Source organism: Fundulus heteroclitus, chromosome 20, assembly GCF_011125445.2.
Source record: "Fundulus heteroclitus isolate FHET01 chromosome 20, MU-UCD_Fhet_4.1, whole genome shotgun sequence".
In the NCBI taxonomy this organism is placed as follows: domain Eukaryota; kingdom Metazoa; phylum Chordata; class Actinopteri; order Cyprinodontiformes; family Fundulidae; genus Fundulus; species Fundulus heteroclitus.
Genome location: NC_046380.1, coordinates 45,321,094 through 45,338,101, shown reverse-complemented (window position 1 = coordinate 45,338,101; position 17,008 = coordinate 45,321,094). Strand labels below are relative to the sequence as shown.

General features: G+C 46.0%; 1 protein-coding gene across 2 annotated transcripts in view; it reads right to left on the bottom strand.

Annotated features, from left to right (window-relative positions):
• LOC105933703 (copine-9) overlaps positions 1 to 17,008 on the bottom strand; it is a 299,289-nt gene that overhangs the window by 66,170 nt on the left and 216,111 nt on the right. For both annotated transcript variants that reach the window (XM_036151288.1, XM_036151289.1), the window contains 2 exons: positions 9,748 to 9,801; positions 9,487 to 9,548 (listed from right to left, as the gene is read on the bottom strand). In XM_036151288.1, coding sequence (XP_036007181.1) covers positions 9,487 to 9,548; positions 9,748 to 9,801 — 116 coding nt within the window. The remainder of the gene's footprint in view (positions 1 to 9,486; positions 9,549 to 9,747; positions 9,802 to 17,008) is intronic.

Below are 17,008 nucleotides of genomic sequence, written 5' to 3'. Positions count from 1 at the left end.
ACATATTTCTAGTATATTTTAGCTAATTTTAATTCATGTACAATTCTTGACGTATATTTTGTATATGTTTGTATTTCAGTTTCACAAAGTAAAATATTCAGTAAGTTCACAACAAAGAATCGGCTTCTGTGGAGTTGCTGAGTATCTGTTTAGCTGCTTGGATAGCTAACTCTTATTGAGTCCAAGACGGTGAAAAGACGGTATCACAACAAGCACGGAGCGGCGCTGTTTCAAAGCTAAGTGGCAAACGAACTCACAAGTGGTTTACATATACTGAACCGTCTTTCAAGCGCTCTTTAAATCATGGAGCACAGACCATCACCAAGATTTGAGACCCAATCATTTGCATCCTATGGTGCCCATGCTTCAGTTAGCTCCAGATCTAGCATTGCGTTTTTGCAAGCTAAGGCAAAAACCGAAGCAGCTCAAACTAGAGCAACATTTATGAAAAAGGAAGCAGAAATTAAACTGGAGCTAGCACATCTGCAAGCCACACTGGACTCGCTCAGAGCAGATGAAGAGCTAGAAACAGCAAGAGCTGTTTTGCAGACACTAGAAGCTGGATTAATGGAAATGGGAAATGAGATAAGGAGTAATCTAGAAGAAGCTAGAAAGCAACTTGTTTCCAAATATGTGCTGGAACAAAGGAGTGTTAATACAGGTGCCACACCATATATACCAAGGAATGCAGATTCAGATAACATGCCGAAGCTCCATGCTGCCACAGATCTAAACGCGCCAATAAATCACACAGCTGCTGATTATTGCCCACCTCCTCCTTTAAGCGCCCCGAGAGGTAATAGTCCTCTACCTCTAGACCTATGGCTCACCAGAGGCTATAGAGCATGTACTTTTCTCAAAGGTGGAAACGTTTCCCAAGGTTTCATCCAACAACCCACGGAGACTGCGTGACATGGCAGATCTACTATCAGAGCTGGAGTATGCAAAGCTAGATGGCAGTCTACCAGGCCTGTCATACTTAGACACTGCAAGGGGCATACACCCCATAGTGGAGAAATTGCCCCACAATATACAGGAGAAGTGGATCTCATATGGTTCAAAATAAAAATGCACCCACCCGTCAGTTTTCCACCATTCTCTGTGTTTGTGAAGTTTGTTCTTACAGAGGCTAAAGCATGCACAGACCCCAGCTTTAACCTCTTTGCTTCTACGTTTACACCTGCAAATACAAAAAGAGGCTATTCAGACCGGTCAGCCAAAACACCTGTGGCGGTCCACAAGATGCAAGTCTCTTCTACTGGAGAGTCAACCAGTGAGAATGAGAACAGTGCAGTGAACCCAAGCAAACAGTGCCCGATCCATCAAAAGCCTCATCCGCTCAAGAAGTGTCATGGGTTCAGACTCAAAACAATGGATGAACGCAAGCAGTTCCTTAAGAAGTACTCCGTCTGTTTCCGTTGTTGCTCCTCTAGTCAACACCTGGCCAAAGATTGTACAGCTGAGATCAAATGTACTGAATGTGAGAGTGATGCTCACGTATCAGCACTTCACCCTGGTCCAGCCCCTTGGTCACTTAAAGCATCTCCTTCCCCTGCAAGTCATGGGGGGGAGAGCGACAAAGCGGATAACCAAGAGGTGACTTCAAGGTGTACACAGGTGTGTGGAGAAGGAGTAAGCCCATGAGCATGTTCCAAAATTAGCCTAGTCAATGTGTACCCCGCGGGATGCCAAGAACAGTCCAAGACAATGTACGTAATTTTGGACGATCAGAGCAATCGCTCTCTTGCTCACTCTAAGTGCTTTGACATCTTTCGGATCAAGGGATCTTCGCAGGCATACAAGCTGAAGAAAGGTGCAGGGTTAACGAAGATGTCGGGAAGAATGGCTTGCGGGTTCGTCATAGAGTCAGTAGACAAGAAGCTGAGTCTTTCCTTACCCACCCTTCTTGAGTGTGATCAGCTCCCCAGCAACCGCTCTGAAATACCTACGCCAGAAACTGCCCGTCACCACACTCATCTGAGGTGTATTGCGGATGAAATCCCACCTCTGGATCCCAACGCCGACATCCTCCTGTTAGGCCGGGACATCCTTAGGGTGCACAAGGTCAGAGACCAGATCAAAGGTGCGGGCAACTCCCCATTTGCGCAGAAGCTGGATTTGGGGTGGGTAATTGTTGGAAACGTTTGTCTTGGATCTACTCACAGACCTCTTGAAGTGAAGAGCTTCAAAACTACAGTGTTGGAAAATGGTTGTACAAGCTATCTTCAGCCGTGCAGTGGTTAGATCAATGTGAAAGAAACCTTTGCAGAGAAGCCCAACAGTCGTCATCAGCCAGGTCTTAGCCGAGCACGCAGATCGATCACACCTCTCAACAGTGAGAGCCTGGGTCAGGGATTCTTCAATCGCACCTCAGACGATCACAAACTTGGACCCTCAGTTGAGGACATAGAGTTCCTGCGAATCATGGATGACGGGTTCCATCAAGAGGACACCAACAACTGGGTTGGTCCCCTACCTTTCCAGTCGCCAAGAAGGCGACTACCCAACAACAGACAGCTCGCCTTTGACCGGCTCATGTCCCTACGACGGTCATTGGACAAGAAACCTGCCATGAAGTCGCACTTCTTGGGCTTTATGGAGAACATGCTCAAGCGACAACATGCAGAGATCACACCGCCACTCCAAGGAAACAGAGTGCTGGTACCTACCTCTGTTCGGAGTCTACCATCCGAAAAAGCTGGACAAGATCCGCATAGTTTTCGATTCCAGTGCGGCCTATGACGGAGTGTCACTCAATGACGTCCTCATTACAGGCCCTGACCTCAACAACAGCCTAGTGGGCGTGCTCATGATGTTCAGGAAAGAAGCGGTGGCTGTCACAGCCGACATTGAGCATATGTTTCATTGCTTTGTGGTGAGAGAAAACCACAGAGACTTCCTTCCCTTTCTGTGGTACCAGAACAATGACATGGCAAGTGAAGTCACTGAATATCGGATGAGAGTCCACATCTTCGGAAACAGTCCATCACCCGCCGTCGCCATATACGGCTTACGAAGGGCTGCTGAAGAAGGGAAGGCAGAGTTTGGTCCTGCGGTATGAAGATTTGTTGAACGTGAGTTTTATGTGGATGATGGGCTGAAATCGTTTAGCACTGAAGAAGAAGCCATCAGTGTTGTAAAGCAAACTCAACAAATGCTTGCAGGCTCTAACATCAGGTTACACAAGTTCACTTCCAATCGGCCTGCAGTCCTGGAAGCTTTTCCGCTTAATGATCTTGCTCAAAATATTGAAGATTTGATCTCTTTGCAGATGACCTGCCTACACAACGCAGTCTGGGATTGTCCTGGAACATTGCGATGGACGCGTTTACTTTCCAAATCACCTGTGAGCAGAAACCCTTTACAAGAAGGGGGGTGCTGTCGACTGTGAACAGTGTCTACGACCCGCTAGGGTTCCTTGCCCCAGTCACCATTTAGGGTAGACTGCTCTTGAGAGAGCTCACCAGCTTGGCATTCGACTGGGACTCACCTTTCCCACACAACATGGAAGCCGAGTGGATGAAGTGGAGAGACTCATTGCAAGACCTAGAACAACTTCAGATCCCACGTGTCTACACACCCATTTCTACATCAGGGGCTCAGCGAAGGGAGTTTTGCGTCTTTGCTGATGCATCAGTGAAAGCTGTGACCGCAGTGGCATACATCAGAGTCTCATCTCAAGAAGGGCATGTAGAGACTGGCTTTGTGTATGGGAAAGCGAAGTTGGTGCCTCAACCTGATCTGACGATTCCGAGGCTGGAACTCTGTGCGGCAGTGCTTGCCGTAGAGATGGCAGAGATGATAACTACAGAGATGGATGTGACGTTTGACAACATAGTGTACTACACTGACAGCAAGGTAGTGTTAGGTTACCTCCACAACCAAAAACAAAGGTTTTCAGTCTATGTGCACAACAGAGTCCAACGCATACAGCACTCGCCATGCTCTGGACAATGGAGATACGTACCTTCGGACTTGAATCCAGCGGACCACGGCTCTCGCTCTGTGCCAGCGGCTCATCTCAGCAGCACGACATGGCTTAAAGGACAAGCCTTTCTCACCAAGCCATCTACGTACCTCTCCGAGCCTAAAGGGACTTACGACCTTGTCGATCCTGCGACAGATTCTGAAATACGTCCCCAGGTGACAGCAAACATTGTGCACATTCCTGAAGATGCTGCCCAGCCCGAGCGCTTTGAGTGCTTCTCCAAGTTAAGCACTCTGATCAGAGCAATGGCGCACTTGATCCACATTGCTCGCACCTTTTCTCACTCTACTCCCACTAACAGCTGCAGAGGTTGGCACATCTGCGAATCCTCAGAGGAAGAGATGGCACGCGCCAAAGTGTGCATACTGAAGAGCGTTCAGAGAGAGTGCTATCAAGAAGAGATCAAATCCATTAAAGAGGGCTTAAACATTGCCTCTTCAAGCAGCTTGTGCAAACTAAATCCTATTCATGACTCCGATGGATTGTTGGGAGTTGGAGGCCGTATAAAGCACTCAGGCCTAGAGTTGAATTACATCAATCCCATCATTGTCCCTGGCCGTCATCACCTCAGTCAGTGCTTCTCATACGCCACTACCATGAAGCAGTGAAACATCAGGGCAGACATTTTACAGAAGGTGCCATGAGGTCAGCAGGCTTCTGGGTAGTTGGTGCAAAACGAAGCATTGGCAGTCTTTTGTTTAAGTGTGTGACATGCAAGAAGCTGCGGGGAAAAACAGAATACCAACAGATGGGAGACTTACCAGAGGAGCGGCTTCAGGTAGCGCCGCCCTTCACATACGTCAGTGTTGACGTATTCGGGCCGTGGGAGGTTACTTCACGCCGTACTAGAGGAGGACAAGCCAATTCCAAGAGATGGGCAGTCATGTCTTCATGTATGTGTATGCGAGCAGTGCACATTGAGTTGATAGAGACTATGTCCGCTAGTAGTTTCATCAATGCCTTGAGACGTCTCTTCGCCATCCGAGGTGCTGCACGCCAGATTCGTTCTGACTGCGGAACGAACTTTGTAGGTTCTTCACGAGAATTACAAATGTCCAGCACTGCTTCATGCTCAGATAGCGTAGAGAGATACCTCAGCACCTGGGTGTTCAATCCGCCCCATTCATCCAATATGGGTGGAGCCTGGGAGCGGATGATTGGGATCGCCAGGCGCATCCTTGACTGCATGCTCAGAGAGCAAAGAACACAGTTGACACATGAGGTCTTGTCTACACTCATGGCCGAGGTAGCTGCAGTGATAAATGCTCGACCACTCATCCCAGTATCGTCAGACCCAGAGTCAACTTTGATCCTCACTCCATCTATGCTCCTAACCTTGAAGACGGGGTCAGCACCTCCTCCTCCTGGCAACTTTGAGCGTGGGGCCAGGTACAAGGAAGAATGGAAGAGAGTCTAAAATCTGGCAGACATGTTCTGGGGCAAGTGAAGGTACGAGTACCTTCACATGTTGCAACTCAGACACAAGTGGCAGGACAAGAAGCCCAGCTTGAAATGTGGGGACGTAGTTCTACTCAAAGATTCTCAATCCAAGAGAAATGAGTGGCCCATCGCTATCATCACGAAGACTTTCCCAGGGCAAGATGGACTAGTCCGGAAGGTCGAGATGACTACTGCAAAGGATGGAGTGAAAAAGACTTTCTCTCGTCCTGTCACAGAAGTAGTCCTGCTTCTGTCCGAAGAACGCACTAGCAATGTCGGTAGTTAAATGTGGATTCTTACAGACCTCAGGCGGGGAGTGTTATGTTTGCAGTTTTTACATTTTTCTTTTCATGTAACTTTTATTATGTTACGTTTTAGTGAGACTAATGTGCCTACTGGTTATTGTTGCTATTTTGCGAGACCTTTATTTTGACAATCCGCTAGACAGGAAGTTGTCAGAATCGTAGTTGCGGGAGTCAGTTTGAGCCTGCTTACAGCAAAGATGGCTGCGTTCGTCTTCCACTCCTAATTTGTTACGGTTTGTTTCCATGTTTGTTCAAGCAACGTCTGTAAGTATTTTGTTTTTGCAATTGGACATATTTCTAGTATATTTCAGCTAATTTTAATTCATGTACAATTCTTGACGTATATTTTGTATATGTTTGTAATTCAGTGTCACAAAGTAAAATATTCAGTAAATTCACAACAAAGAATCGGCTTCTGTGGAATTGCTGAGTATCTGTTTAGCTGCTTGGATAGCTAACTCGTAGTGAGTCCAATACATAAATATTTAACTTGGAACTGTGACTTATTTATAGATTTGTGAATAACAAAAATATGAAAAATAAACCCTGCCTTTTATCTCTTATAAAAAATATTTTGCTGTAAAATCTTTCATTGTATAACTTTACAAACGGAACCCAATAGACTTACCAGCAGGGATGAAAAATATTCAGATAACATACAGAGAGAACAAAGCTAAAAGACGGCTGTCTTCATCTGAAAGCATATGTTTTAACAAGATAGACACAAACTAAGGAGTTTAAGTGGGCTAACGTAAACATCCCTTAGCTTACCTGTGTCTGCTCTCCTCTTGACGTCTCCTTGGAGTCCTTAATGGAGCTTCGTAGCCCAGCCACTTTTCTGGCATCGTGTGGTCTTCTGTCGGTCTTTTGTCCACGGAATTAAAAGAACAAACATACAATTGTTTCGGTGGTTTCTTCAAATTTAAAGCTTTTAACCACATGCAGAGGAATTTCACGTTCTTCGGCTGGGGGTGAAGGAAGTAGGGCGCCTCGCATCCGCAGCTCTTGTACACGGTCGATGATTAAAACACTCCTGCTCCACCTAAACCTTTCTTTTACACCCGTTATTATGACAACCTTAAACTGGACAAATGATCCCAGTCTTCCTCGAAGTCGTAATGACAAGTAATTTGGTACGAAGTAGCTGCACGAGTCGCTTTTCAGCTAACTCGCCAGTGACAGGAAGTGACCGACCGGAAGTCTCGCACAGAAAACCGTCAACTCGCTATTTCCTTTGAAGTAAGGTAGATACTGAGCATAAAGTAAAACTTAATCAATTCCTTTAAATTTGCCATTTTATTTCCCGAGTAGATGACGCACATGCTTCTTCTTCATCTTAAATGAGTAAGGCTAAAAGCATACTAGCGCCACCATCTGGATAAAGTTATCACGTGGATACAATATAATTATCACGTTTATACAATATAATTATCACGTTTATACAATATACTATCATGTTTGTACAATATAATTATCACGTTTATACAATATAATTATCACGTTTATACAATATGGTTATCACGTTTATACAATATAATTATCACGTTTATACAATAAAATATCACGTTTATACAATATAAGTGGGACATTTTTATTTTTTCAAGTGAGAGCAATATGCTTCCGTTTACTCTAATATATTTTAAATATTAAATTTCTACTGAAATGTGACTTGAGGTTAATGAAAAAAACATTATAATTGTCTTAATGACAGACTTCAATTAATTTCAATTAAATAATGAAATGGGTAAAACCTTGACCAAACACACACATTACAACATAACATACAGCAGTGTGACCAGTATAACATACATATTTCATCATACCCACCATAGTCAGTAAATTACTTATTTTATGTTATGCCTAACTCTAGGAGGGGTGCACAACTCCAGCCCTTAAAGGCTAATATCCTGAAACTTTTAGATGCATTATTTCTCCAGCATCCCTGAATACAATGACTGAACTCCCTTGTTAGCATTATTCAGCCCTGCAGGGGCCTGCTAATGAGATATTCTTTTGTTTCAGGTGTGTTACAAAAGGGATGCGTCTAAATGTTGTGGGATAGTAGCTCAACAGGACTGGAGTTTGACATCCCTGCTCTAGCATTTCTCTGCTGTCTTAATGAAAATTATATATTGTAAGGTGTCCAAAATGAAATAAACATTTTCATATTAAATAATACTTGTTTCAAATAGCTTGATAGCACTTCACTGTCCTAGATCCAGTGAAGTGCTGACTTTACTGGATCTAGGACACATTTTCCGTTAATGTGTGACATGGGACCAATGGGGGCTAAGTTAATGTCAACAAAGTCAAGTTAGTGTGTAAGTGTCAAGTTGGCGGTGAGCAGTATCTGGTTACACAAAGCCACTCCAAGCAATTGGTTTGTGAATGTCTCAGGCTGCTTTTAAAAACTGTCAAATCTTTGCAACACAAACAAAGACTTTAGAAAGCATGATTGAAGTCCCTCCTGACTGTTCTCTCTTCCCTTTTGTTTGTTTGGTCATAAAGTAGTTATTAAGTGAATGAATAGTTTAATGAATAGTTTTTCATTAGATCAATGTCTCAACATTTTTTTATGAAGCTGTGGATGACTCATTATCTGCTTAACTTACCTGTGTCTCCCTCTTCAATAAACCTTTTGAGAAAACAATGGATGCATTTCCAAAAGAAATTCCAAGTTAAGCAAAAAAACTAGAAGACAGAGCAACATTTGAGATGTCCCCTTTAAGAATATTTATAATATTTTAAACAATAAAGATCTCTATTAATGTCTTTTCGTGTATCAGATTCCATGGTTCAGTTTTGGCCTGGCTGTCTTCCCCCATTGTTTTTTCAGCACCTCCTCTCACACAGCTCAGCCTCCACTCCCTCAGCAATCACTCACACCTGTTAGGCACTAATCAGTCAGTACTCACTCCACCTGCCACCCTCTCTACATAAACTGCTCTCAGTCTTCTCTTCCCCGCTGGCTCGTCTTCAGTCATTACAAACACCAAGCCTGTCAAGTCCATTTCTCATCAGTCTCCACTCACTCCACGTCTGTCAGCTTAGTAAGCTTTCGGCTTTGTCACTGGATCTCCTGCTACCTCTGTGCTCCAAGTAAGCTCTCTGTTAGCTGCTGGATCTCCTGCTACCCCTGTGCTCCAAGTAAGCTCTCGGCTTTGTTACCAGATTTCCTGCTACTCCTGTGCTCCAAGTAAGCTCTCTGTTAGCTGCTGGATCTACTGCTACCCCGTGCTCCAAGTAAGCTTTTGGCTTCATTACTGGATCTCCTGCTACCTCTGTGCTCCAAGTAAGCTCTCCGCTTTGTTGCTGGTTCTCCTGCTACCACTGTGCCCCAAGTAAGCAGCCCTGCATCTTCAAGAACTCTTCCTCACTACACCTCTTGTTCGACAGCAGCCCTGCATCTCAAAGAACTCTGTTACTGCACCTCTGGTTCGACAGCAGCCCTGCATCTCAAAGAACTCTCTATCACTGCACCTCTGGTTCAAAAGTTGTCCTAGCCCCTTCAAGAACTTGTCACAAGATCCTGCTCTGTGTTCTCTAGTCTCTTCCAGTCAGCCTGCTCCGGCATCCATCATCTCCAGTCCGTTAACTAACTCTGGTCTTCATCATCCACAACTCATTACTTTCAATAAACTTCAAAAGCACAAGGTCTATGTGTGCGTCCTCTGTCGAAGACAAATCATGACAATTTACAGCAAATCTAAGATACCTGAATTCCTTGGTGAAACATGTCTGACTGACACTTACCCTCCTCTGATGTAGTCGACAAAAGTGTGTTCTGAGTCCACTTTAAAAGACAAGAGAGTCACCTAAAAGATGGAGAAAGAGTGGATCAGGGGAAAAAAAGTAAAAATAACAGCAAGGCAGCATAGAAGAGAGGAGAGAAACAAATCCTAGGCATGGACTTTGTAAATATCCATTTATTGCTCAGATAACTCCATGCTACCAGAAGAGTTCAGTAATATAATGTTAACAAGTACTGATGAAAAATACTCAAACTGGTCTTACCGTTCCTGAATTGATATATTTCTTCTTCTTTCCTTTCTTTTTAGGATTTAAAACCTGAACCGTGGGACAGGAAAGAAGTAATTAGTTTCCATTATGGAAGTGTGTAACTGTGTAGAACCTGCATTGCACCTCTTCCTGTGGGTGGATTTACATATTGTACAGTCTTCAGCAGAAGCACATTTGCAATTGAAGAAACAGTAATTCCCTCTGAGGTTGGACCTTGTTAAATATCATTTTACTGTCTGTTCTTGTGTAAAAAATCATTACATAACCTCAGCCCAGTGATGTACAATTACATTTGTCTTGTTTTGTTATAACCTATAACAACTAGGTATTAAAAACTCTTATTTTCAACCCTATTTGTTTTTAGTTTTATCTCTACAAATACTTTTTTGTTTCCATAAACCTTAACCTTTGTTTTTGCTATATTAGGAGACCCCCTCCCTTGGGCTGCCACCTTATCTTGGTGGAGGGGTTTGAGTGACCATATGCTGTCAGAGGATTCATGCCCCTAGTCAGACAGGTCCTAGGTGAGGGATCAGACAAAGAGTAGTCCAAAGACCCCTTATGATGAATGAAACAAATAGATGCAATATTCCCTCGCCCGAACGCAGGTCACCAAGGCCCCACTCTGGAGCCAGGTCTGGAGGCGGGACATGCTGGCGAGCGCCTGGTGGCTTGGCTTTTATCCATGGAGACTGTATGGGCACAGCCCGAAGAGGAGACATGAGTCCCCCTTCCAATGGGCTCACCACCTGTCGGAGGGGCCAAAGGGGTCAGTGCATTGTGTGATGGATGGCAGCCGAGGGAGGGGACCTTGGCATTCTGATCCTCGGCTAAAGAAGCTGCCTCTTGGGATGTGGAATGTCACCTCTCTGGTGGGGAAGGAGCCTGAGATGGTGTGCGAGGTTGAGAGATTTCGGCTAGAGACAGTCGGACTTACCTCGACTCATGGCTCTGGCTCTGGAACAAGTCTCCTTGAGAGGGGTTGGACATTCTTCCACTCTGGAGTTTTAGTTTACATTAGATAAACTTTATTGTCCCAAAGGAAATTTGATTTGGGTACAGACTCTGGCTGCTGCACAGTCCAAACTATGTGTCACACCGCATTCACATATAAAAACACTACTATAGAAATTCCATTATAAGACAATAAATAGATACATAAAGAAGCATGTTACATTACATTCCTGCTCGGTGCCCCTGGTGAGAGGCACCGAGCAGGAGTGGGCAAACTTGTTGCCCCTCATCTGTGCCTGTACATTGGGGTTTACCCCGGTGAATGAGAGGGTGGCCTCCCTCCGCATACGTTTTGGGGGACGGGTTCTGACTGTTTGTGCTTATGCGGCAAGCAGCAGTTCAGATTATCCACCCTTTTTGGAGTCCTTGGAGGGGGTACTGGAGCTCTCCATCGATCACTACCTGGTGGTGAGTGGGCTCCGATGGTGGGGGAGGAAGCCAGTAAGACCTGGCAGGCTCAAATGTATTGTGAGGGTTTGCTGGGAATGTCTGGCAGAGTCCCCCGTGAGACTGAGCTTTAACTCCCACCTCCGGGAGAACTTTGAACGCGTTCCGGGGGAGGTGGGGGACATCGAGTCTGAGTGGACTATGTTCCGTGCCTCTATTGTCGAGGCGGGTAGTCAGAGCTGTGGCCGCAAGGTTGTCGGTGCATGTCGTGGTGGCAACCCTCAAATGCGCTGGTGGACAGCAGTGGTGAGGGAAGCTGTCAAGCTGAAGAAGGAGTCCTATTGGGATTTCTTGGTCTGTGGGACTCCAGAACAGCTGATAGGTACCAGCAGTCCAAGCGGCCGGCGGCTCGGCTGGTCGCTGAGGCAAAAACTCGGTGCTGGGAAGAGTTTGGAGAAATGCCGTACGGCTTCGAGGCGATTCTGGTCCGGCGTCTGGTCCGGTGTCTCTGGAGGGGGAAGTAGTGCAATACCAACACTGTTTATAGTGGGGGTGGTGCGCTGCTGACCTCGACTCGGGATGTCATGTGTAGGTGGGCAGAATACCTCAGAATACAATCCCACCAACACGTCTTCCATTGAGGAAGCAGAGCCTGGGGGCTTTGGGTCGGGTACTCCCATCTCTGGTGCTGAGGTCACCAAGGTGGTTAAAAAGCTCCTTGGTGGCAAGGCCCTGGGGGTGGATAAGATTTGCCTTGGATACCTTAAGTCTCTAGATGTTGTGGGGCTGTGTTGGTTAACACAACTTTGCAATATTGTGTGGAAATTGTGGGGCTGTTCCCCTGGATTGGCAGACTGGGGTGGTGGTCCCCCAATTTAAAACTATGTGTTCGGAGGGTGTGTTCCAACTACAGAGGAACCACTCTCTTAAGCCTCACTGGTAAGGTCTGTTCCGGGGTTCTGGAGGGAAGGGTCCATCGGATAGTTGAACCTCAGATTCAGGAATAGCAGTGTGGTTTTTGTCCTGGTCATGGAACACTGGATCAGCTCTACACCCTCAGCAGGATCCTGGAGGGTGCGTGGGAGTTTGCCCAACCAATCTACATGTGCTTTGTGGACCTGGACAAGGCATTTGACTGGGTTCCTTGGGGGATCCTGTGGGGGGTATTCTGAGAGTAGGGAGTGTTAGGTCCCTGTATGACTGGTGTCAGAGCTTGGTCCGCATTGACGGCAGTAAGTCAGACTCATTTCTGGTGAGAGTTGCTTAGTTTTATGGATGGATGGGTGGATGGATGGATGGATGGATATATTTGGAAACAATTTGTCAACATCAAACAATGTTTTAAATAACTTTAGTTCCTTTTCTATTAATACCAAAATTTTATGTGATTTTTACCAGATAAAACTATTGTTGTGTCTTCTACAAACATAAACTTACATAAGGTAGAAGTGTTATAGGGTGGAGGGAGATGAGAGCTCACGGCTGCGGTGCGTAAGTAAAAATGGCAGAATACATATAACATTAATCCGATTCACCCAGGTAAGAACAAGCCAATAATTAAACAAAGTAAGGTTTAAATATTAAAAATTGTTTCATATTTCACAATAAAACACACTGAAAAAGGAGACCTTGAACAGCCTGGAGTGCTACCTGGACGAGTGTTTTGAAAGCATCATAATGGGGAAGCTGAAAAGTCCCACAACCAGATGGTGTGTGGTGTCCCACACACCATCAATAAAACGGTCCTATTCAAGTTCAACCAGTGCGGCTTCCACTATATCTCTGTCAGGGTTCCCTGTGTATCTGTGCCCTATTCTGCTCCGCAGGTGGTTCTAGCTGGCAAGGGGCGTGGCCCACACCTGCGACTCATTTGGAGCGGCTTCTTAAGCAGAGCACCAACAGATGGAAGACGCCAGAATGTTAAACCAGTCGTGTTTTTGTGCTTGGAAGCACTTACCTCTTGACGCTCTGTCCGAAGAATCACGCCCGCAGCATCACAAGGCTCAGATCCTGCTCTGGCGACTCCCCCCTTGCTCCCTGTATATTACCCAGCCGGGCTTGTGGTTCCCCTCCCGGATGCTGCTGGTTCCTTCCTTCATTCAAGCTACTCCATCTGTCACCCCGCTCAGCCGAAGCTCGCTCTGGGTCCCTCGCCAGTTCCACCTGCTGCCCTTCAGCCGCTAGCCACTACACCAACAGGGGTAGGATCACAGGGTCCTCTTGCCGCTACTTCCTCCCGGTCAGGTCCGGCCAGCTGAGTGGTAAGCTGCGCAGGTTCTAGTATTTCCTTGGTTCGTTCAATCGTAGTCATTTTTCTTTTCTTTCCCACAGTACCTCCCGCTCGACGCTCAGACCTCTCCTTCGGCGTCTCGTAGTTGTATCCCAGCGATTGATTCCTTCACTAAAACATCTTAAAATTTGTGCCTGGCCTCCCGCTCGTATCCGCATGTGGGCAAAACAATTGAAAACCATGACAATCTCCACATAGGATCTACATTGACGTCCTAGAATCCTTAGATAATAAGCTACCTAGGCTGGATGCCCGTCTGGCCTTGATAGAAGTCACCGATGGGATGATTCAACTGTCTGGTGAAAATAGTAAGATGAAGGAATCCATTCTGGACATTCAGTCCCACAGTATGAGAGACAGCCTCATCTTTGCTGGCATTCTGGAGTGGGAAGAGGAGGATGCCGCGGAAACAATCCGTGAGTTCCCTATCCCCGGACACCTCCCTCTGCCTGCTCCATCACGCTGCCACACATGTAGGATATCTTGGGGGGGGGGGGATTTTCCAGCCCCTTTGTCTGGTGATGTCATTGACCCTGATTTTATTATAAATCTTAGACACTTTCATTTGTAACATTCTCACAACACAAATATCTGTAGGGAATTCATTGAGGGGGTGGGGGCCCATTTTGGCCCTCTTAGTTTTAAATGCACTTGAGAACAACATGCAACAACATGACATTTGAGCAGGCAGAGCAGGCTCGGGGTCTTTTTCACACCCCTGTTCTGTGATTGCCACCTGGAGTCCGGTGCCTGAAGAAGGGTCGGGCAGCCTGGTCAGCGGTCTGGGCTGCGGCTGGCCATTTTGCTCTCCCCTGGAATATAGGGGGGGGGGGGCAACTTAGGTATCGAGGGCAGGGTGTGGAGGAGGTAGATCCTCAAGGTTTGTGGGGTGAGCTCTGGTTGGTTGGCCCGTTCGGTTCATGTTGGCCCCAACTCCATGGGTTATCTGGTTTGGGATCAGGGTGGGGGGTTAGGACCTGAGCATGGACTGGATAGGTTGGGTTGTGATGGTCTCCCATCCCATCTTGATGTTAGCGTTCACCTCCCAGGTCCGGGGGGCTGGATACCCCTCTGGGTTGTCGGTGCCTGGACCTGGAAATATAGGATGTGTGTGGTGAATGCGAGTGTGTGTACTGAATCCCCCTTTTTTACTTTTAGGAGTGTTTGCATGTGGGTCCATTAGGGTGGGAACATGCAAATGTGACTGTGTACATGGTTTTTTGTTTGTCTAATTGTCAGATTAGGTTTGAAATGCCCCCTCTGTTGAACATCTCAGGTCTCCGTTAAGTGTAGAGCCCATCCCCCCGTCCTGCTCTCCTCCATTGGCTGGTGCCTTGGCCTGCTGCTGTGTTGGTGGTCCTCGGTGTCCGGAGCTGGGAGCTCGGGTGGGCTCCGGCTCACCCCTGGCGGCTGCTTCGCGGGACTTGGGCCCTCATGCTCTGTCGGGTTCCCTGCCAGGGGGCGGGGCACACCTGGGCCTCCGGTCCCTGGGGACCATGGCTGAATCTGAGCCAGCATAGCTGGCTGCCGGCAGAGCCCACAAGCTCATCCCCGCAGCTCCCAAGGGCTTCGCCATTGTGGCTGTTAAGGGGTTTCCTGGGGCCCGTCTCCCCTCTTCCCTCAGATGGGGGAGGCAGCTTTTCCTGTGTTGGCCCTTCTTGAGCACCTTTGCTCTGGGGGTCCCTTTGGCCCTCTGGGGTTCCCCACGCGTGTGCCTCAGTGTTGTGGGGGGGGGGGGGTCTTTGGCTCCTCACAACCACTATTAAGCATTTTTCTTATGGATAAACTGCACTTCAGGTGATGGATAAACTTGATTCAGGTGCCTACAGATTCACTTCTATAAAGAAAACCCCTATTATTATCTTTAGCTGTCACTTCATACATGTCGTATTAATTATATTGCTCTCTCCCTTTCCTCTCCTCTTTCTCTTCCACCTTTTCTCCCTTTTAACATTTTTTCTCATCTGTTTCTCTCCTTTTATTCCTCTCTTACCTTACTATTTCAGTGTCCATGAAATGGACTGTCAAATAGTCCCAGCATCAAATCTAATAAAGCTTATTGCATATATAAATCAAGCAGAGCACTATGGCGAAAGCAACGAGGCTCCACTTGTGAAAGTAAAATCTGTTGGGCTCTGCTTGGCATTAAGATAACAATTCAAATTGCCACATTGCCAGACAGCACAAAAAAAGTGTTAGAAATGTCATTCATGAAATAATCAAGAGTTTTTGGCCCTTGACAGAACCTTGTGGTGTTCCCCATGTTATACCCCAAAATTCAGATTTTCTAATTTAACAAACTGTTGTCAATTTTGCAGGTAACTTTTTACCCAAGAAAGGACAGTTCCTCTTATCCCATACTTATAAACTTTCCTTTTTGACAAAGCTTATAGTTAGAGTTTCTTTGGTTATCCAGAGCTATCTCTGTAGTTATGCTGCTATAGGCTTAGGCTGTTGGAGGATATCAAGATCTTTTTTTCTCACTTTGCTGAGTTGTCCTACTGTTCTCAAATTTAGATTATTTGTTGTTATTTCAACTTTTAACTTTATGTTTTCTCTGTCTTTTTCCTGTTCATTGTAGGCCCATCTGGTCTGGCGTTCTGCGACATCATCCAGGGGGATAGATCATCTGCCATTATCCTTTAACATAGAAAAGATTCCTGCTGTGCTTTTTGTGTCTCTGCTCTCTCTTCTCTTAACTCCCAGTCGGTTGTGGCAGATGGCCGTTTACACTAAGCCTGGAGGTTTCATCCTGTTAAAAGGCAGTTTTCCTTCCACTGTCACTTCATGCATGCTCAGTATAAGTGATTGCTACAAAGCCATGAACAGTGCAGACAACTGTCCACTGTAGCTTAACCATTCAGGGATAGACTGGGAAGTATTTTCAAGTATATTCTCTGCAATCCAGGGAGCCCGTGTAAGGACTTTAGAACTGGAGTGATGTGCTCTACTTTCTTAGTTTTATTAAGGGCGTTGGCAGTAGCATTCTGGATCGTTTTAGGAAGACCTGATTAGACACCATTCAGGCAGTTTCTTGATGTGTCTTATCATTTATATGCTGATGAACTTTCACTTCTATTGTTCTTTTCAGCCTATTGAATATTTTAAGTTGCCCCGCTTGATAAACTGTGTTTAGCACATTAAACAGCGGTTCTGTGACGACTACTTGCATGTAAACTTTAATAAGAGTTTGCCTCTGAGAACCAAATAATGGAAATTAAGAAATGTTTGGCTGTATTGACCTCCTCTGTCAAACCAAGCCTCAGAAATATTGGCATACTTTTTGACTCTGCCATGCCACTAGAGCAGGGGTCGGGAACCTTTTTGACTCAGAGAGCCATGAAAGCAAAAAATCTGGAAATCTATTTCAGTGAGAGCCAATAGGGTAGTTCACGCGTGACGTCACATGTGACGTCACGCGTCACGACGTCCGCGCTACTTCCGGGTCCCGCTTGTAGGCAAAAACAGGACTGTTCTCGCATTCTATCATTACAAAACGGGTGAATTAGAGCGTGCTTTTAGTTAGTTTATTTTTGGAATCTAAACAATGCCTACGACTTATTG